The sequence below is a fragment of the Salmo trutta genome, chromosome 38 (assembly GCF_901001165.1).
Source record: "Salmo trutta chromosome 38, fSalTru1.1, whole genome shotgun sequence".
Taxonomy (NCBI): Eukaryota; Metazoa; Chordata; class Actinopteri; order Salmoniformes; family Salmonidae; genus Salmo; species Salmo trutta.
In genome coordinates, this window is record NC_042994.1 from 2,315,473 (window position 1) to 2,338,498 (window position 23,026).

General features: G+C 45.8%; 1 protein-coding gene across 1 annotated transcript; it reads right to left on the reverse strand.

Annotated features, from left to right (window-relative positions):
- Positions 1-7,705: 7,705 nt before the first annotated feature.
- Positions 7,706-23,008, reverse strand: LOC115177905 (neutrophil cytosol factor 4-like). The gene is made up of 4 exons (XM_029738901.1): positions 22,985-23,008; positions 22,657-22,826; positions 22,017-22,082; positions 7,706-8,419 (listed from the first exon to the last, which is right to left on the reverse strand). Exons 1-4 carry the CDS (start codon positions 23,006-23,008, stop codon positions 8,209-8,211), a joined length of 471 nt encoding a protein of 156 aa, XP_029594761.1. The 3' UTR covers positions 7,706-8,208.
- Positions 23,009-23,026: the final 18 nt, after the last annotated feature.

Sequence of the window (23,026 nt, forward strand, 5' to 3'; positions counted from 1 at the left end):
CTGTCTCAGGGTTTTGCCTGCCAAATGAGTTATGTTATACTCACAGACACCATTCAAACAGTTTTAGAAACTTTAGGGTGTTTTCTATCCATATATAATAAGTATATGCATATTCTAGTTACTGGGTAGGATTAGTAACCAGATTAAATCGGGTACATTTTTTTATCCAGCCGTGAAAATACTGCCCCTTATACCCTAACAGGTTAACCAACAATGCAGATTTAAGAAATTCCCTAAAAAAGTAAGAGATATGCTGTATGTTCTTAATGTCGTCGTTCAGCCACAACTCCATGAAACATAAGATATTAGAGTTTTTAATTTCCTGTTGGTAGGATATACGTGCTTTCAGTTCGTCCCATTTATTTTCCAGCGATTGAACGTTAGCTAGCAGGACCGAAGGCAAGGGCAGATTAGCCACTCGTCACCTGATCCTCACAAGGCATCCTGATCTCTTTCTGCGAAACCTACGTTTCCTTCTCCAGCGAATCACGGGGATCTGGGCCTGTTCGGGTGTCTGTAATATATCCCTCCCGCCCGACTCATTGAAGAAGAACTCTTCATCCAGTTAGAGGTGAGTAATCACAATTCTGATGTCCAGAAGCTCTTTTCGGTCATAAGAGACGGTAGCAGCAACATTATGTACAAAACAAGTTAGGAACAACGCGAAAAAACTAACAAAATAGCACGGTTGGTTAAGAGCCGATAACACGGCAGCCATCCCCTCCAGCGACGTCTTAATCGTGCCTTTTAAAAAGTGCTGATTGCTCCCACAACAAATCAAGTTGTCATATAGTCTAATTACAGTCTTAGTAGAATGTTTTATGTCTGTATAATGCATATCCAGCCGCCACTATACCGTGATATCAAGATGACCTCAACTAAGGCCTACCACCATTTTCTGTTTAACTCATCCCTATCCTCCCTCTTTCACTGGTTGGCTATGTTCCACCATCTCTCACTCCCTTCCTCCCTCCCTCCACTTCACCTGGCATGACCTCGTTTACTCCCTCCCTCTCTCTATATTTCTCTCTTTTTTTCTCTCTCCTTCCCTCCCTCCCTCTATTTCTCCCTCCCTCTCTCTCTCTCTCTCTCTCTCTCTCTCTCTCTCTCTCTCATTTTCCCCAGCTTGGCTTGAGGATGACGTTATTTAGTTGGCTTAGATAGCTTAGTGCCAGGCCGGCGTGTTCCTCGGTCCTCCTCCTCCTCTCTTCCCCTCCCTCCGTTCTTCCCTTGTTCTGTCCTGACAGACTGATCTACAGTGGGTATTATCTCTCCATTATCCCTACATCCCACACTCATTTATCTAACTTCTTTCTTTCCATGTGAATATTAATCAGAAGCAAGACAAGCCTAATCACTGGGCCATATTAGGACACAGTCCATCACATGCACGCACGCACACACGCGCACACACACACACACACACACACACACACACACACAGAAACACATCCATTAATCTCCTTCCTTCTAACACATTACTGTGCAGAAGCACATTTTACTCCAGAAATATTGCGAAAAGAGAAAAACTGAAGAAAGAACAGTCTCTTTCTTCCTCCCTCCAAGTGCCTCCTCTCTTCCAGATCTTGATTGTGAATCGTAGCCCTGGGGAAGATGGAGGGAGGACGAAGAGATGAGAGAGGGATGAAAGGAGTAGAAGAGAGAAAAAGCAGAGCCAGTGAGCGGAGAACAGGAATGTGTTGCCATGGGGGCACCCCCCCACCCCCCCCCCCACCACACACACACACAGGGTGTTAGGGTCAGTTGGATGGGTGGGGAGGAGAAGAAAGGGGCGTCTCCATAGGACACAGAAGACCTCAAATGTCCCCAGAGAGGGTGCAACGTGGAAGGGGGAGATGGAGGGGTGGCTTGGAGAGATGAAGGGGTGAGAGGTTGCTGTAGTAAGGAAATGAAACAGCGTGCTTGTGTATGTGTCTGTGTGTCTGCCTAGGAGGACTGTAACGGACCCAGCTGTTTCACGCCTGTCCAGATGTGAAAGAGCAAAAGAGGGGGGGAGAGAGTGTGGGAGAGAGAGAGAGAGAGAGAGAGAGAGAGAGCGAGCGAAAGAGAGGGAGAGAGAGAGTGAGGGAGAGAGAGAGTTAGGGAGAGACAGAGAGAGAAAGAGAGAGAGAGAGAAAGACAGAGAGAGAGCGAAAGAGAGAGAAAGAGAGAGAGAGAGCGAACAAGAGAGTAAGAGAGGGAGAGAGCGAGGCAGGGTGTGTGGGGAGAGAGAAATTCAAGGAAACATTCATAGGCCTACATATTTTTCATAGAAAGAGAAACACACAATGAACAGCTGAATGGCTGTTCCCAGTACCACAAAGCAAGTGAACAACTTCTTTCATTAGACACAGATCTAGGATCAGCTTCCCCTTCACCAATCACAATATTATTAACCATTAGTGAGAAAAAATGCAGAACTGACCCAAGATCAGCGTCTAGGGGCAACTTCACTCTATACCCTACTAAGATAATGGACGTTATTGAAACACAAAGATCTCTTCTCACTCATGGGGTGGTAATAGTGACTGTTAAGAGAAAGAGAGACTACTCTTTCCTCCCCAAAGGATTTAGTGATAGAGCATGTTTGAAAGAGGAAGGGGATCCTTTCTTACAGTATTGCAACAATGTTGATAGGGGTTTAAGGATCCTGTCTGCATCCCAAATGAAACTCTATCCCCTACATAGTGCACTACTTTTGAACAGGGCCCATAGGGCCATTTGGAAATGAACCTCAGCGTTAACTCCAGTGGGAACTTGTTCTAGATGTGTGTGAGTGCGCATATCTTTTTCATGATGTTTGGAGAGTGAAAGGGAGCCCTCTTTGAGTGTGATAGTGTTGATAGGGGTTCTAGATCTAGCTAAACAGTACCGGCATTCACCTCTATGGTCTCCTCACTACACACGTTTGGTTGAAAGAATGCCAAGAGTGTGCAAAGCTGTCATCAAGGCAAAGGGAGGCTGCTTTGAAGAATCTCAAAAAATATATATTTAGATTTTTTGTAACACTTTTTTGCGTACTACATGATTCCATATGTGTTATTTCATAGTAGTGATGTAGAAAATAGTAAAAATAAAGAAAAACCCTTGAATGAGTAGGTGTGTCCAAACTTTTGACTGGTACTGAACATACGCCTTAATACAGCTGCTTCCTTTCCACAGTGTGGAGGAAAGCTAGCCTGAGGTAAACCTTTACACACACACACCACTGAGCACCACTCCAGTCATATATCCTTTCAATGGTGCCCTGCTCCAGAGAGGAAAGCAAGTCATAGTTCCCCAGTCATGTGGTGCGGAGCGTATGCTCCCTCTGGAAGGCAGAATCGCAACAAATCTACATGATTCCACTTCAAGTCACTTTCACCGACCCAGCATTCCCCATCCACTTCTCCACCCAGGCCAGGACCCATTCTCTCCAAAAATCTCACTCCAACTGGGAAAAAAACGACTTCCTCACCGTCGGAACGAGGCTCAAACTAGGTGTTCTTCACCGCACCTGCTACCGCAGTTAATTCATCCTCACACTCATAAATTCCTCTCTGCAGCACTCCATATTTACTCCATATTTACTCCATATTTACTCTATATTTACTCCATATTTACTCCATATTTACTCCATATTTACTCTATATTTATTCCATATTTACTCCATATTTACTCCATATTTACTCCATATTTATTCCATATTTACTCTTAAGATGTTCCACTTTCTTCTTTTTTTCCTGCCCGCCTTCTTCCCGCCCTCTAATGGTTCCCCTACAACGTCATTTAGGACCGGGCCTTGGTGTTCCTCGTCATCATGCAACAGGCTGATCAAGGCAGTGTCATCAGCGAACTTAACGAGGTGTCTGTCAGGATGGGAACTAGTACAACTATTAGTGTACAAAATGTACAGGAATGGGGACAAAACCCATCCCTGTGGGGAGCCTGTGTTGGTGGTGCGTATGTCCGACACGTGGGGACCTAATTTGACCCGCTATGACCTCTGGCTCAGGAAGTCCAACAGCCACAACCCCCCCCCCCCCCCCCCCCCCCCCCCGCCCTCTAAGAAGTATCTTACGAGTCTCTGTGCCAGAATGTAAGGCTGGATTGTGTTTTAGGCAGAAGAAAAGTCAATAAACAGGATTTGGTGCCCTCTAGAGGTCTATAGACCATGTTGAAGAGAGTAAGAATGGCATCATCAACTCCTCTGCTGGGCTGTTAGGCAAACTGAAACACCGGGTCGAGGAGTCATTCAACAGAGAGGGATTAGATGCTTTAGAAATGGGTACAATTATTGAGTTTTTCCACAATACTGGCACGATTTGCAGGTTGAGCGACGATTGGAAAATGTCTGTAAAAACACCAGCTAATTGTTCAGCACAGTGCTTCAACACATGTCCACTCATTTTGTCTGGGCCTAGGCTTTTGTGTGCATTACATCCCCTGAACAACTTCAAAACATCAGCCTGTTTAACAAAAAACTCTCTCAAACATTTGTAATGATGCTTCCATTTGTTTTACCTCTGACACAAAGTCATCTGATTCAAATCTTGAGAAGAAAACATTCAGTTCATTAGCCATGTTCTGGCCCTCATATCTCCCAAGGTCAGCACTGGTTTTTCCCCTGCCTATGTGGGGGGCACTAGCCATGGATTTAATCCCTTGCCAGGCCACCCTTGAGTTATCTGAGGAGAGGGTCCTCCCCACCCTTTGCTTGTTTGCCTCCTTATCCAGCAGTATCTGTGTTTTGATCTCACATTGTACATCTCTAAAAGCCTGTTTAACACCCTCAGCATGAACTGCCTTCTTTATATTAAGTAGTGAGTTTAGATGTTTTGATACCCAAGGCTTATTGTTAGGGAAGATTGTACAGGTTTTAGTAAGCACAACTTACAACACAGAAGTTGACAGTCTGAAAGCATTTGGCTTTGTCCCATAGCACAAATGTAGAGTCTTATTGTTCCTGGTGTGAAATGTCACATACTTGTGTTATGTGCACAGGACCTTGTGCAAAGTGCAGTTGTTAAGGTCGGACCTAGCTATCTGGCAAGCGATGGCACAGGGCTACGCACAGTATGTTGGTGCACATGGAAGTCAGTGATTTATGTTGACTATATAGTAGGTTAATGAGACAATACAAATGTGATGTGACTAAAATGAAAGGACATTTAGTTGACTAAAATGGCCCACTGTTATCATCATTTTGAAAATAACTATACAAAATTATTCAAAATGACAAAAAATATATATTTTATAGTATTCTGAATTGTTGGGAAGGGCCTGTAAGTAAGCATTTCACTGTTAGTCTACACCTGTTTAGGAAGCATGTGTACATTAACATTTATTTGAAATCTATTTGGTTTAGAAACAAATTAGCAAGATTCATGACAATATTTCTATTAAACATGCCCTACTCCTTTTACAGTTGTCTCAAAAACACAATTTTGTTAAAAAAAAATAAAATCCTTTAGTGTGTGTGCTTTACTGTATTTATACTTGGGATATCACTTTTCAACAGTAAAAGTAAAAAAATAGCTGGAGGACATCTTTGTACTATACAATCTTTGGCGCGACTTAGTACCATATATGGACATACGGCCATAAAATGTTAGGCCACACCCACAAGCCCATTTTAAGACGGCTGCAACTCACGGTCGTTAGTGTGGAGAAGCTAAAACTACATACATCTTGAACAACGTTGATAGGTGTTGAAAACTGGATGATGGACTTCCTGTTCGAACGGGTCATACGGGTGAGGGTGGGGTCAGAATTGTCAATGTGGTTTGAAGTGGACAATTGGGCAGAACGTGGTAGAAAATGGACTGGGGGAGAGAGAGACAGGGCCGGCAATTGCAGCGGGGAACGTTCCTCTTGCTATTTTGCAAATCATGTGTAGATGTGGATATGAATCAGTGTAGGAGAGAATGGGGTGAGGACGTGAGACGGGGTGTGGAGAGATACACTGTATGTAGATAAATCGTTTTTATTTGTTTTTATGGATATATACAGATGGTTAAAAGGATCCAGTTAGTGGTAGAATGGGGCAGGGCTGTATATCCCAGATTTCAAAGTTAGACTATGTAAGAGGTTTACTGATTGCACGTCAGTGTATGTGGCTGAGTTGATGGCCATGATTATAGGTTTGAGATGGGTGGAGGAGGTGAAACCACTCAGAGTGGTAGTCTGCTCTGATTGGGCTGCAGCGTTGAGTGGTGTGAAGACGGGCAGGTCGGATAGGGGAGACTGGTTTGTGGAGATGATGGTGCTGTTAATGGGATGGGAGTGGTGGTAAGCTTTTGCTGGGTTCCCGCTGGGTAATGAGAAGGCCAATGTGGTGGCTATGAGTGCTGTGTGGAGAGAGGGGGTAGATATTCAGGTTCCGCTGGGCCGCAGGGAAGTCAAGTCATCGATCCGGGCAAAAGGGCTCGATCTTTGGCCAAGGCAGTGGGATGCTAGTAGTAAGGGGAGGCCATTTTGTCACGTGTACCGGCCAGTTAAGGAAAAGGTGGGGAGTATGGGATGTAGGACAGGTGAAGTTGTGTGGAGTAGACTACGGTTTGGACACACAGAATATATCTAACTTTAACCACGTTGTGGATGATAGAGACATGAAGCAGGTCTGTGTGATGAGTGTTTAGTGGAGGAAACGTTGAAGTACGTGTCGATATTTATGAACTGTATTTGTATTTATTATGGATCCCCAGTAGCTGCTGCCAAGGCAACAGCTACTCTTCCTATGATGTAGATAGGGAGAGATTGTGTGAAAGTATTAGAGGCTGGATGTGGTTGGGGTTTGGGTGGTTTAGCGGGGGAGGAAAGTGAGAAGTGGTATCTAGGGCTCTATTTCACTTTCTTAGAGGAACAGAACTAATAAAGAGAATTTAATGTACAGTGCATTCGGAAAGTGATCAGTGGAAACAGGATGCGTCCTGAGCTCAATTTCGAGTCTCATAGCAAAGGGTCTGAATACTTATGTAAATAAGGTATTTTCTAAAAACCTGTTTTCGTTTTGTCATTATGGTGTATTGTGTGTAGATTGCTGAGGATGTATTTTCATTTTTTAAATCCATTTTAACGTAACAAAATGTGGTAAAAAGTCAAAGGGTCTGAATACTTCCCGAAGGCACTGTGTCATTATGTTCAGACCCAAACCACCTGTAGGCCCACAGCTGGACAGGACTCAAACATAGCAGCTGTTTCAGCTCTACTTCACCACCTCTGTGCTGGGGACAGAAGTTTCCAATAGCAACAAGTATGTTGACAAGAAGCAGCGAGAGGGGAAGGAGATGCCCTGGAAACATGTCACCGTGGCGACATGCTCTCCTACATTTCCCTGGTCATGTACATAGGCCAGACCTACCTATCCGTCTGTCCGGATAGTACCAGTCGGCCAGAGAGCTAGGTCCGGCCTACCTTACTCTGTCCCAAATGGCACCCTAATCTCTTAGGGTGCCATTTTAAAGTAGTGCTTTAAAACAGGGGGAAGGGTGCGATTTGGGACGCTGCCTCTAGATGTCACCCAGACCACACACTGATGTTTACTGTTCCTCTCTCTCATCAGAGCACATTCAGCAAACACAGACAACACAAAGGAGCGCCTGTTCTCACACACACACACACACACACTTACATATTTCAATAGTGTATTTTTTACTCATAAAAAAAACTCTGGGAGCTTAGCTAAGCATTACTAAGACCACAACAGAATATATGGAGAATAAAAACATGTTTCTAAACCTTTATTAAATGTCCTTATATTAACATTTACTCAACAGTACAGGTGACATGTTACACGTTTAAAGCCACCAAACACAGACATACTAATGAATGTGACTAAGGTATAGTCTCTAATGGCACCCTATTCCTTATATAGTGCACTACTTTTGACCAGGGCTCATAGGAGTCTGGTGAAAAGTAGTGCACTATATAGGGCATAGTGTGCCTTTTAGGTTGCAGCTCCTTGCTCAATCAGACTAACTTCTGTAATGTGTTACAATCCAGCGTCTGTCCCCTTAATTAAAGTCTGTCACCCTGTCACTGGATCTCAGTCCGGACTACTACATGCAGGTTTGCAGTGGATTACGGACGCAAGCTGGCGAGACACACACTCACGCACAAGGGCACGGACGGACAAGTGCACCCGCAAGTGTGTATACGCGCACACTCAAGTAAACACAAAACGGCCTCTCTTCAGCGAGTGTCAAAACCTCCTCCATCTCCCTGTCTTTATATCTCAGTATTATACACTGACAGGTCAGAGGCCGCGGTAACATGCAGTTCCCACGGAAACTGATTGACAGGCCTCTTGACCTTTGACCTTTGACCCCGCCCATCGGCCACCATCAGCGCCACGTCCCCGTCGTCAAGGAGACGCACCAGGTCACCCTCGGGGTCGCGGTAGTTCAGGGCGATGTTGCCATCCACCTTGAACACATCTCTGAGAAAGAGCGAACGAGAGAGAGAGAGAGGGGGATGACAGGGAGGGATGGAGTGAGAAAGGTGGAGGGGGGAGAGGAGAGAGGGAAAGGGAGGGGTGGAGAGAGAGGTGTGGGAAAGAGGGAGAGATGGCGGTGTAGGGGGAGAGAGAGGGGGAAAGGGAGGGGTGGAGAGAGAGGTGTGGGAAAGAGGGAGAGATGGCGGTGTAGGGGGAGAGAGAGGGGGAAAGGGAGGGGTGGAGAGAGAGGTGTGGGAAAGAGGGAGAGATGGCGGTGTAGGGGGAGAGGAGAGAGGGAAAGGGAGGGGTGGAGAGAGAGGTGTGGGAAAGAGGGAGAGATGGCGGTGTAGGGGGAGAGGAGAGAGAAAGGGGGAAATAGAAGAAGGCAGAGAGAAAGGTAGAGAGAGAGATTATTATTAGTATGACTGTTTTACCTTTATTTAACCATACAAGTCAACTGAGAAGCCATTTTAACTTACAGTACTGACCTGGCCAAGAGGCATAACATTACAACAGTAAACAGGACAACACACAATCCCACTAAAATCACATAAAACACACTATACAGAGGAAAGGTCCAAATTGATCAAATATACAACAAGAAGAAATATTCCCAGTGGGTTTAGAGCAGAAAAGTCCTTGGCAACACAGCAGACTGAATGATCAGCAGCTACATTGATCACATAGCAGCTCAGTTCATGTTGCTGAAGGATTGTGGTGGGATGAATGAATCACGTCTGAGGGTCTTCTGCAGCTCGGTCCAGTCGTTGGCGGTGGGAAACTGGAATGAACGACAGCCAAAGGAAGTGTGGGCTTTGGGAACGACCAGTGTGATACATCTACCAGGGGTTTCTACTGGTAGTGGAGATGTTGAGGAGTGAGCCGAGGTAGAGGGGGGACTTGCCTACGAGGGACTTGGTACCAGTGGGTCTAGTGTCGTGTTTGTAACACGGCCAGTTGACCAGGGTGTAAAGGTCACAGTGATGAGTGTTGAAGGGGGACCTGGAAACAAAGCGGATGGCAGTGTGGTAAATGAAGTCTAGTTTATCAAGGGAGGTTTTTGGGGCAAGCCTGTAACTAAATCACTATAGTCCAGGATTGTCGGGATGGTCCTTTTTATAAGGGTGTGCTTGGCAGAGTGGGTGAAGGATGTTTCGAGCCATTCAGGGTGACAGTGATAGGAGGACGTAGATACATGGCAGTAGTAGAGTCCTGCTGTTATTATGAGTACAGAAACAACTACTCACACCTGTGACAGTTGAAGTACTCTGACGAGGTCTTCACCCAGACAAGACATTTGTTTTGGCACCAAAGATCTCTCTCTCTCTCTCTCTCTCTCTCTCTCTCTCTCATGAGAATAAACTTTTTTTTATGAGAATAAAAAAGTTATTGGGAGAGCCTGTCTGGTTACTGGGAGAGCCTGTCTGGTTACAGGGAGAGCCTGTCTGGATACAGGGAGAGCCTGTCTGGTTACAGGGAGAGCCTGTCTGGTTACAGGGAGAGCCTGTCTGGTTACAGGGAGAGCCTGTCTGGTTACTGGGAGAGTCTGTCTGGTTACAGGGAGAGCCTGTCTGGTTACAGGGAGAGCCTGTCTGGTTACTGGGAGAGTCTGTCTGGTTACTGGGAGAGCCTGTCTGGTTATAGGGAGAGCCTGTCTGGTTATAGGGAGAGCCTGTCTGGTTACAGGGAGAGCCTGTCTGGTTAATGGGAGAGCCTGTCTGGTTAATGGGAGAGCCTGTCTGGTTAATGGGAGAGCCTGTCTGGTTAATGGGAGAGCCTGTCTGGTTAATGGGAGAGCCTGTCCGGTTATAGGGAGAGCCTGTCTGGTTATAGGGAGAGCCTGTCTGGTTATAGGGAGAGCCTGTCTGGATACAGGGAGAGCCTGTCTGGTTACAGGGAGAGCCTGTCTGGTTACAGGGAGAGCCTGTCTGGTTACAGGGAGAGCCTGTCCGGTTACAGGGAGAGCCTGTCCGGTTAATGGGAGAGCCTGTCCGGTTAATGGGAGAGCCTGTCCGGTTAATGGGAGAGCCTGTCCGGTTATAGGGAGAGCCTGTCCGGTTATAGGGAGAGCCTGTCTGGTTATAGGGAGAGCCTGTCTGGTTACAGGGAGAGCCTGTCTGGTTACAGGGAGAGCCTGTCTGGTTACAGGGAGAGCCTGTCTGGTTATAGGGAGAGCCTGTCTGGTTACTGGGAGAGCATGTCTGGTTATAGGGAGAGCCTGTCTGGTTAATGGGAGAGCATGTCTGGTTATAGGGAGAGCCTGTCTGGTTACTGGGAGAGCCTGTCTGGTTATAGGGAGAGCATGTCTGGTTAATGGGAGAGCCTGTCTGGTTATAGGGAGAGCATGTCTGGTTACTGGGAGAGCATGTCAGGTTACAGGGAGAGCCTGTCTGGTTACAGGGAGAGCCTGTCTGGTTATAGGGAGAGCATGTCTGGTTAATGGGAGAGCCTGTCTGGTTATAGGGAGAGCATGTCTGGTTACAGGGAGAGCCTGTCTGGTTATAGGGAGAGCATGTCTGGTTAATGGGAGAGCCTGTCTGGTTATAGGGAGAGCCTGTCTGGTTATAGGGAGAGCATGTCTGGTTATAGGGAGAGCCTGTCTGGTTATAGGGAGAGCATGTCTGGTTATAGGGAGAGCCTGTCTGGTTACAGGGAGAGCCTGTCTGGTTATAGGGAGAGCCTGTCTGGTTACTGGGAGAGCATGTCTGATTATAGAGAGAGTCTGTCTGGTTACTGGGAGAGCCTGTCTGGTTACTGGGAGAGCCTGTCTGGTTATAGGGAGAGCCTGTCTGGTTACTGGGAGAGCATGTCTGGTTATTGGGAGAGCCTGTCTGGTTATAGGGAGAGTCTGTCTGGTTATAGGGAGAGTCTGTCTGGTTACTGGGAGAGCCTGTCTGGTTATAGGGAGAGCCTGTCTGGTTATAGGGAGAGCCTGTCTGGTTACTGGGAGAGTGTGAGGTGAGAAGTGTGGAACTAATTTTAGTATGCGCAGAGGTGATTTGTGGCTCCGCTGATGCATTGTGGGTAGATCTCTAGGCCCCAGGGGCATTGGGACTGTTTAATGGAAGTGTGTGTGTGTGTCTGTGTGTGTGTGTGTGTGTGTGTGTGTGTGTGTGTGTGTGTGTGTGTGTGTGTGTTTGTGAAATTCGATGTATTCTTGTTTTGCTTTTAGAGTTGAGGTGAGTTTTATCTCGTTGACAAGATAATAATGAGAGATGATAAACTGGGCCAGGAGCAGTGTGGCACTGACTATATGAGTCGTGTTACAGTGTGTAGAGTGGTAGTGTTATAGTGTGTACTGTGGTAGTGTTATAGTGTGTAGAGTGGTAGTGTTATAGTGTGTACTGTGGTAGTGTTATAGTGTGTACTGTGGTAGTGTTATAGTGTGTACTGTGGTAGTATTATAGTGTGTAGTGTTATAGTGTGTACTGTGGTAGTGTTATAGTGTGTAGAGTGGTAGTGTTATAGTGTGTACTGTGGTAGTGTTATAGTGTGTACTGTGGTAGTGTTATAGTGTGTACTGTGGTAGTGTTATAGTGTGTAGTGTTATAGTGTGTACTGTGGTAGTGTTATAGTGTGTACTGTGGTAGTGTTATAGTGTGTACTGTGGTAGTGTTATAGTGTGTAGTGTTACAGTGTGTACTGTGGTAGTGTTATAGTGTGTAGAGTGGTAGTGTTATAGTGTGTACTGTGGTAGTGTTATAGTGTGTAGTGTTATAGTGTGTACTGTGGTAGTGTTATAGTGTGTAGAGTGGTAGTGTTATAGTGTGTACTGTGGTAGTGTTATAGTGTGTACTGTGGTAGTGTTATAGTGTGTACTGTGGTAGTGTTATAGTGTGTAGAGTGGTAGTGTTATTGTGTGTACTGTGGTAGTGTTATAGTGTGTACTTTGGTAGTGTTATAGTGTTATAGTGTGTACTGTGGTAGTGTTATAGTGTGTACTGTGGTAGTGTTATAGTGTGTACTGTGGTAGTGTTATAGTGTGTACTGTGGTAGTGTTATAGTGTCTACTGTGGTAGTGTTATAGTGTGTAGTGTTACAGTGTGTACTGTGGTAGTGTTATAGTGTGTAGAGTGGTAGTGTTATAGTGTGTACTGTGGTAGTGTTATAGTGTGTAGAGTGGTAGTGTTATAGTGTGTACTGTGGTAGTGTTATTGTCACGGTTGTCGTCTTCGTCTTCTGACGATAATGCGAAATCGTCATCGGAAAAGGTAGACCAATACGCAGCAGGTACGTGTATGCTCATCTTGATTTTTATTAACTACAAAAATGAACATACAAAATAACAAAACAAAACGAACGAACAACTACAAACAGTCTGGTAAAGCATACGGCTTACACACAGAACAATCACCCACAAATAACAACCACAAACACACCCTAATATATGGGACTCTCAATCAAAGGCAGATAGACAACACCTGCCTTCAACTGAGAGTCCCAACCCCAATCAACACAACATAGAAACACACTCACCAGACTAGACATAGAAATACTTAAACATAGACTATAAACCAAAACCCCGGAAATACTAAATCAAACACCCTTTAACCAAACACACCACCCTGAACCACATAAAACAAATACCCCCTGCCACGCCCTGACCAAACTACAAAACAATTAACCTTATATACTGGCCAGGACGTGACAGTTATAGTGTGTACTGTGGTAGTGTTATAGTTGGTAGTGTTATAGTGTGTACTGTGGTAGTGTTATAGTTGGTAGTGTTATAGTGTGTACTGTGGTAGTGTTATAGTTGGTAGTGTTATAGTGTTATAGTGTGTACTGTGGTAGTGTTATAGTGTGTACTGTGGTAGTGTTATAGTGTGTAGGGTGGTAGTGTTACAGTGTGTACTGTGGTAGTGTTTTAGTGTGTACTGTGGTAGTGATATAGTGTGTACTGTGGTAGAGTTATAGTGTGTACTGTGGTAGTGTTATAGTGTGTACTGTGGTAGTGTTATAGTGTGTACTGTGGTAGTGTTATAGTGTCTACTGTGGTAGTGTTATAGTGTGTACTGTGGTAGTGTTAGAATGTGTATTGTGGTAGTGTTATAGTGTGTACTGTGGTAGTGTTATAGTGTGTACTGTGGTAGTGTTATAATGTGTATTGTGGTAGTGTTATAGTGTGTAGAGTGGTAGTGTTATAGTGTGTACTGTGGTAGTGTTATAATGTGTACTGTGGTAGTATTATAGTATGTACTGTGGTAGTGTTATAGTGTGTAGGTGGTAGTGATATAGTGTGTACTGTGGTAGTGTTATAGTGTGTACTGTGGTAGAGTTATAGTGTGTACTATGCTAGTGTTATAGTGTGTACTATGCTAGTGTTATAGTGTGTACTGTGGTAGTGTTATAGTGTGTACTGTGGTAGTGTTATAGTGTCTACTGTGGTAGTGTTATAGTGTGTACTATGCTAGTGTTATAGTGTGTACTGTGGTAGTGTTATAGTGTGTACTGTGGTAGTGATATAGTGTGTACTGTGGTAGTGTTATAGTGTGTACTGTGGTAGAGTTATAGTGTGTACTATGCTAGTGTTATAGTGTGTACTATGCTAGTGTTATAGTGTGTACTGTGGTAGTGTTATAGTGTGTACTGTGGTAGAGTTATAGTGTGTACTATGCTAGTGTTATAGTGTGTACTATGCTAGTGTTATAGTGTGTACTGTGGTAGTGATATAGTGTGTACTGTGGTAGTGTTATAGTGTGTACTGTGGTAGAGTTATAGTGTGTACTATGCTAGTGTTATAGTGTGTACTATGCTAGTGTTATAGTGTGTACTGTGGTAGTGTTATAGTGTCTACTGTGGTAGTGTTATAGTGTGTACTGTGGTAGTGTTATAATGTGTATTGTGGTAGTGTTATAGTGTGTACTGTGGTAGTGTTATAGTGTGTAGAGTGGTAGTGTTATAGTGTGTACTGTGGTAGTGTTACAGTGTGTACTGTGGTCAAGAAAGCACATCTTTACTGACCGGGGGAAATTTCAATGGAGAGTAGAATATTTGAAGAAATAGATACAGTTGAAGTCGGAAGTTTACATACACCTTAGCCAAATACATTTAAACTCAGTTTTTCACAATTTAATCCTAGTAACAATTCCCTGTCTTAGGTCAGTCAGGATCACCACTTCATTTTAAGAATGTGAAATGTCAGAATAATAGTAGAGAGAATGATTTATTTCAGCTTTTATTTCTTTCATCACATTCCCAGTGGGTCAGCATTGCCTTTAAATGGTTTAACTTGGGTCAAACGTTTTGGGTAGCCTTCCACAAGCTTCCCACAATAAGTTGGGTGAATTTTGGCCCATTCCTCCTGACAGAGCTGGTGTAACTGAGTCAGGTTTGTAGGCCTCCTTGCTCGCACACGCTTTTTCAGTTCTGCCCACAAATTTTCTATAGGATTGAGGTCAGGGCTTTGTGATGGCCACTCCAATACCTTGACATTGTTGTCCTTAAGCCATTTTGCCACAACTTTGGAAGTAAGCTTGGGGTCATTGTCCATTTGGAAGACCCATTTGTGACCAAACTTTAACTTCCTGACTGATGTCTTGAGATATTGCTTCAATATATCCACATAATTTTCCTTCCACATGAGCCATCTATTTTGGGAAGTACACCAGTCCCTCCTGCAGCAAAGCACCCCCACAACATGATGCTGCCACCCCCGTGATTCATGGTTGGGATGGTGTTCTTCGGCTTGCAAGCCTCCCCTATTTCCTCCAAACATAACGATGGTCATTATGGCCAAACAAGTTCTATTTTTGTGTCATCAAACCAGAGGACATTTCTCCAAAAAGTACGATCTTTGCCGATGTGCAGTTGCAAACTGGAGTCTGGGTTTTTTATGGCGGTTTTGGAGCAGTGGCTTTTTCCTTGCTGAGCGGCCTTTCAGGTTCTGTCGATATAGGACTCGTTTTACTGTGGATATACAGTCGTGGCCAAAGGTTTTGAGAATGACAGAAATATAAATTTTCACAAAGTCTGCTGCCTCAGTTTGTATGATAGCAATTTGCATATACTCCAGAATGTTATGAAGAGTGATAAGATGAATTGCAATTAATTGCAAAGTCCCTCTTCACCATGCAAATTAACTGAATCCCCCCCAAAAAACATTTCCACTGCATTTCAGCCTTGCCACAAAAGGACCAGCTGACATCATGTCAGTGATTCTCTCGTTAACACAGGTGTGAGTGGTGACAAGGACAAGGCTAGAAATCACTGTCATGCTGATTGAGTTCAAATAACAGACTGGAAGCTTCAAAAGGAAGGTGGTGCTTGGAATCATTGTTCTTCCTCTGTCAGCCATGGTTACCTGCAAGGAAACAGGTGCCGTCATCATTGCTTTGCACAAAAAGGGCTTCACAGGCAAGGATATTGCTGCCAGTAAGATTGCACGTAAATCAACCATTTATCGGATCATCAAGAACTTCAAGGAGAGCGGTTCAATTGTTGTGAAGAAGGCTTCCGGGCGCCCAAGAAAGTCCAGCAAGCGTCAGGACCATCTCCTAAAGTTGATTCAGCTGCGGGATCGGGGCACCACCAGTACAGGGCTTGCTCAGGAGTGGCAGCAGGCAAGTGTGAGTGCATCTGCACGCACAGTGAGGCGAAGACTTTTGGAGGATGGCCTGGTGTCAAGAAGGGCAGCAAAGAAGCCACTTCTCTCCAGGAAAAACATCAGGGACAGACTGATATTCTGCAAAAGGTACAGGGATTGGACTGCTGAGGACGGGTAAAGTCATTTTCTCTGATGAATCCCCTTTCCGATTGTTTGGGGCATCCGGAAAAAAGCTTGTCCGGAGAAGACAAGGTGAGCGCTACCATCAGTCCTGTGTTACACCAACAGTAAAGCATCCTGAGACCATTCATGTGTGGGGTTGCTTCTCAGCCAAGGGAGTGGGCCCACTCACAATTTTGCCTAAAGAACACAGCCATGAATAAAGAATGGTACCAACGCATCCTCCGAGAGCAACTTCTCCCAACCATCCAGGAACAGTTTGATGATGAACAATGCTATTTCCAGCATGATGGAGCACCTTGCCATAAGGCAAGTGGCTCGGGGAACAAAACATCGATATTTCGGGTCCATGGCCAGGAAACTCCCCAGACCTTAATCCCATTGAGAACTTGCGGTCAATCCTCAAGAGGCGGGTGGACAAACAAAAACCCACAAATTCTGACAAACTCCAAGCATTGATTATGCAAGAATGGTCTGCCATCAGTCAGGATGTGGCCCAGAAGTTAATTGATAGCATGCCAGGGCGGATTGCAGAGGTCTTGAAAAATAAGGGTCAACACTGCAAATATTGACTGTTTGCATCAACTTCATGAAATTGTCAATAAAAGCCTTTGACACTTATGAAATGCTTGTAATTATACTTCAGCCTTCCATAGTAACATCTGACAAAAATATAATAATATTTGCGTCATTCTCAAAACTTTTGGCCACGACTGTAGATACTTTTGTACCTGTTTCCTCCAGCATCTTCACAAGGTCCTTTGCTGTTGTTCTGGGATTGATTTGCACTTTTCGCACCAAAGTATGTTAATCTCTAGGAGACAGAACGCGTCTCCTTCCTGAGCGGTATGACGGCTGCGTGGCCCCATGGTGTTTATACTTGCGTACTATTGTTTGTAGAGATGAATGTGATACCTTCAGGCCTTCGGAAATTGCTCCCAAGGATGAACTAGACTTGTGGAGGTCTACCATTTTTTTCTAAGGCCTTGGCTGATTTCTTTTGATTTTCCCATGATGTCAAGCAAAGAGGCACTGAGTTTGAAGGTAGGCCTTGAAATACATCCACAGGTACACCTCCAATTGACTCAAATTATGTCAATTAGCCAATCAGAAGCTTATAATGCCATGACATAATTTTCTGGAATTTTCCAAGCTGTTTAATGGCACAGTCAACTTAGTGTATGTAAACTTCTGACCCACTGGAATTGTGATACAGTGAATTATAAGTGAAATAATCTGTCTGTGTAACGCCCTGGCCATAGAGAGGGGTTTTTGTTCTTTATTTTGGTTAGGCCAGGGTGTTACATTGGGTGGGCGTTCTATGTTCTTTTTCTATGTTTTTGTATTTCTTTGTTTTGAGCCGTGTGTGGCTCCCAATCAGGCACAGCTGAAGTTCGTTGTTGTTGATTGGGAGTCACATATAAGTGCATGTTTTTCCGTTGGGGTTTTGTGGGTAATTGTTTCTGTCATTGTGTTTCACCTGACAGAACTGTTTGGCTGTCAGTTTCTTGTTTTATTTTACATTTACATTTTAGTCATTTAGCAGACGCTCTTATCCAGAGCGACTTACAGTAGTGAATGCATACATTTCATACAATTTCATACATTCTTTTTTTTTTTTTTTTTTTTCTGTGCTGGCCCCCCGTGGGAATCGAACCCACAACCCTGGTGTTGCAAACACCATGCTCTACCAACTGAGCTACAGGGAAGGCTGTATAGTTGTATAGTGTTCCGTTTAAGTATTAAATAAGATGAACACTAACTCCGCTGCGTTTTGGTCCACTCTCTCTTATGGCAGTCGTTACAGAATTACCCACCAAACAAGGACCAAGCAGCGGAGGAAGGAGCAGCGCCAGGAGGAGCAAGGATCCTGGACCAGGGAGAGAAAGGACTGGACATGGGAGGACATCCTGGACGGCAAGGGATCCTACAATTGGGAAAAGATCCTGGTCGGAAGGGATCGCCTCCCATGGGAACAGGTAGAGGCAGCAGGAAGGAAGGACCAACGGCAACGGTATGAGGGAACACGGCTGGGAAAGAAGCCCGAGAGGCAGCCCCCCAAAATAATTGGGGGGGGGCACACGGGGAGTGTGGCAGAGTCAGGTTGGAGACCTGAGCCAGCTCCCCGTGCTTACAGGAGGCAGCGCTGTACTGGTCAGACACCGTGTTATGCGGTAAAGCGCACGGTGTCCCCAGTACGCGTGGAGAGCCCGGTGCGCTACATCCCAGCTCCTAACATCTGCCGGGGAGGTTGGGCATTGAGCCAGGACGGGTTGTGCAGGCCGTGCGCTCTAGACCTCCAGTGCGTCTTCTGGACCCGGTCCGTCCTGTGCCTCCTCCTAGGACCAGGCCACCAGTGGGTCTCCCCATCCTGGTCCGTCCTGTGCCACCTCCCAGGACTAGGCCTCCAGTGGGTCTCGCCAGTCCGGAGCCGCCAGAGCCGCCCGCCAGTCAGGAGCCGCCAGAGCCGCCCGCCAGTCAGGAGCGGCCAGAGACGCCCGCCAGTCAGGAGCCGCCAGAGACGCCCGCCAGTCAGGAGCCGCCAGAGCCGCCCGCCAGTCAGGAGCCGCCAGAGACGCCCGCCAGTCAGGAGCCGCCCGCCAGTCAGGAGCCGCCAGAGCCGCCCGCCAGTCAGGAGCCGCCAGAACCGCCCGCCAGTCAGGAGCCGACAGAGCCGCCCGCCAGTCAGGAGCCGCCAGAGCCGCCCGCCAGTCAGGAGCCGCCAGAGCCGCCCGCCAGTCAGGAGCCGCCAGAGCCGCCCGCCAGTCAGGAGCCTCCAGAGCCGCCCGTCAGTCAGGAGCCGCCAGAGCCGCCCGCCAGTCAGGAGCCGCCCGCCAGTCAGGAGCCGCCAGCCTGTCCGGAGCTGCCAGAGCGGCCGCCCGTCCGGAGCTGCCAGAGCGGCCCGCCCGTCCGGAGCTGCCAGAGCGGCCCGCCCGTCCGGAGCTGCCAGAGCGGCCCGCCCGTCCGGAGCTGCCAGAGCGGCCCGCCCGTCCGGAGCTGCCAGAGCGGCCCGCCCGTCCGGAGCTGCCAGAGCGGCCCGCCCGTCCGGAGCTGCCAGAGCGGCCCGCCCGTCCGGAGCTGCCAAAGCGGCCCGCCCGTCCGGATCTGCCAAAGCGGCCCGCCTGTCCGGGCGAAGTCAGGGTCGCCCGCCAGACCTTCGGCGCGGCCAGGTGCGCCACCTAAGAGGGCGACGCCAAGGGTGGGGAAGAGGCCACGTCCCGCACCTGAGCCGCCGTCGTAAGAAGGCCCACCCGGACCCTCCCCTTCAGTGTCAGGTTTTGCGGCCGGAGTCCGCACCTTGGGGGGGGGGGGGGGGGGGTACTGTAACGCCCTGGCCATAGAGAGGGGTTTTTGTTCTTTATTTTGGTTAGGCCAGGGTGTTACATTGGGTGGGCGTTCTGTTCTTTTTCTATGTTTTTGTATTTCTTTGTTTTGGGCCGTGTGTGGCTCCCAATCAGGCACAGCTGAAGTTCGTTGTTGTTGATTGGGAGTCACATATAAGTGCATGTTTTTCCGTTGGGGTTTTGTGGGTAATTGTTTCTGTCATTGTGTTTCACCTGACAGAACTGTTTGGCTGTCAGTTTCTTGTTTTGTAATTGTATAGTGTTCCGTTTAAGAATTAAATAAGATGAACACTATCTCCGCTGCGTTTTGGTCCACTCTCTCTCATGGCAGTCATTACAGTCTGTAAACAATTGTTGGAAAAATTACTTGTGTCATGAACAAAGTAGCTGTCCTAACCGACTTGCCAACACTATAGTTTGTTAACAAGAAATTTGTGGAGTGGTTGAAAAACGAGTTTTAATGACTCCAACCTAAGTGTATGTAAACTTCCCACTTCAACTGTATGTAGTGAAGAGGAGAATATTAGCTGAGTAACAGATATGGAGTGAAGAGTAGAATATTAGCTGAGTAACAGATATGTAGTGAAGAGTAGAATATCAGCTGAGTAACAGATATGTAGTGAAGAGTAGAATATCAGCTGAGTAACAGATATGTAGTGAAGAGTAGAATATCAGCTGAGTAACAGATATGTAGTGAAGAGTAGAATATCAGCTGAGTAACAGATATGTAGTGAAGAGTAGAATATTAGCTGAGTAACAGATATGTAGTGAAGAGTAGAATATTAGCTGAGTAACAGATATGTAGTGAAGAGTAGAATATCAGCTGAGTAACAGATATGTAGTGAAGAGTAGAATATCAGCTGAGTAACAGATACAGTGAGGGAAAAAAGTATTTGATCCCCTGCTGATTTTGTACGTTTGCCCACTGACAAAGAAATGATCAGTCTATAATTTTAATGGTAGGTTTATTTGAACAGTGAGAGACAGAATAACAACAAAAAAATCCAGAAAAACGCATGTCAAAAATATTATAAATTGATTTGCATTTTAATGAGGGAAATAAGTATTTGACCCCCTCAATTAGAAAGATTTCTGGCTCCTAGGTGTCTTTTATACAGGTAACGAGCTGAGATTAGGAAAACACTCTTGAAGGGAGTGCTCCTAATCTCAGTTTGTTACCTGTATAAAAGACACCTGTCCACAGAAGCAATCAATCAGATTCCAAACTCTCCACCAAGGCCAAGACCAAAGAGCTCTCCAAGGATGTCAGGGACAAGATTGTAGACCTACACAAAGCTGGAATGGGCTACAAGACCATCGCCAAGCAGCTTGGTGAGGTGACAACAATTGGTGCGATTATTCGCAAATGGAAGAAACACAAAAGAACTGTCAATCTCCCTCGGCCTGGGGTTCCATGCAAGATCTCACCTCGTGGAGTTGCAATGATCATGAGAACGGTGAGGAATCAGCCCAGAACTACACGGGAGGATCTTGTCAATGATCTCAAGGCAGCTGGGACCATAGTCACCAAGAAAACAATTGGTTACACACTACGCCGTGAAGGACTGAAATCCTGCAGCGCCCGCAAGGTCCCCCTGCTCAAGAAAGCACATATACATGCCCGTCTGAAGTTTGCCAATGAACATCTGAATGATTCAGAGGACAACTGGGTGAAAGTGTTGTGGTCAGATGAGACCAAAATGGAGCTCTTTGGCATCAACTCAACTCGCCGTGTTCGGAGGAGGAGGAATGCTGCCTCTGACCCCAAGAACACCATCCCACTGTCAAACATGGAGGTGGAAACATTATGCTTTGGGGGTGTTTTTCTGCTAAGGGGACAGGACAACTTAACCGCATCAAAGGGACGATGGACGGGGCCATGTACTGTCAAATCTTGGGTGAGAACCTTCTTCCCTCAGCCAGGGCATTGAAAATGGGTCGTGGTTGGGTATTCCAGCATGACAATGACCCAAAACACACGGCCAAGGCAACAAAGGAGTGGCTCAAGAAGAAGCACATTAAGGTCCTGGAGTGGCCTAGCCAGTCTCCAGACCTTAATCCCATAGAAAATCTGTGGAGGGAGCTGAAGGTTCGAGTTGCCAAACGTCAGCCTTGAAACCTTAATGACTTGGAGAAGATCTGCAAAGAGGACTGGGACAAAATCCCTCCTGAGATGTGTGCAAACCTGGTGGCCAACTACAAGAAACGTCTGACCTCTGTGATTGCCAACAAGGGTTTTGCCACCAAGTACTAAGTCATGTTTTGCAGAGGGGTAAAATACTTATTTCCCTCATTAAAATGCAAATCATTTTATAACATTTTTGACATGCGTTTTTTCAGGATTTTTTGTTGTTGTTATTCTGTCTCACTGTTCAAATAAACCTACCATTAAAATTATAGACTGATCATTTCTTTGTCAGTGGGCAAACGTACAAAATCGGCAGGGGATCAAATACTTTTTTCCCTCACTGTATGTAGTGAAGAGTGGAGAGTCTGTTGATTCAGCAGTGGGATGTGTCTGGTATCTTACCTCATGCGTGCCAGTAGTTCTTTGTATGATGGCTGGGTGGTGATATCTTCTTCAACACACACATCCCTGCCACATACAGTCGCACCAATACATTATTAACTGGGATACATACAGTCACACCAATACATAATTAACTGGTATACATACAGTCACACCAATACATTATTAACTGGGATACATACAGTCACATCAATACATAATTAACTGGGATACATACAGTCACACCAATACATTATTAACTGGGATACATACAGTCACACCAATACATTATTAACTGGGATACATACAGTCACACCAATACATTATTAACTGGGATACATACAGTCACTCCAATACATTATTAACTGGGATACATACAGTCACACCAATACATTATTAACTGGGATACATACAGTCACTCCAATACATTATTAACTGGGATACATACAGTCACACCAATACATTATTAACTGGGATACATACAGTCACACCAATACATTATTAACTGGGATACATACATTCGTTATTATGGGACCTTTATGGGATTACACAGGAACTTTCAGTTACTTTTAGTACATTTACAACACTGTTATAACATGTGTGTATGAGTTCACACATGAGCACACACACGAGCACGCACACACACACACAGTACACACACCTGGTGTCGACGCCCTGGGGTGTGAGCAGGTAGCAGCGCAGGCAGCTGTAAGATCCCGCCCCTTTACCTGAAGCGCCACCGCTCTCACCATCGGAGTCACTCTCTGGGAGGGGCTTAATGATCTTCACAAAGGATTCTGGGAAGATACCTGTCCGATCGCGCACTGTGCCCTGAGAGAGAGAGAGGAAGTGAGTGAGTGAGTGAGTGAGTGAGTGAGAGAGAGAGAGGTGGATTAATAAAGAGAGAGCTGTAAAGTGAGTGTGTATAAAAGCAGTTTTACATAGGCTCATTATCATGAATATCTCAGAAGTACTCAAGACACACATACAGAGATGGCCCGTGTGTGTGGCATTTTGAGTAATGCTTGACC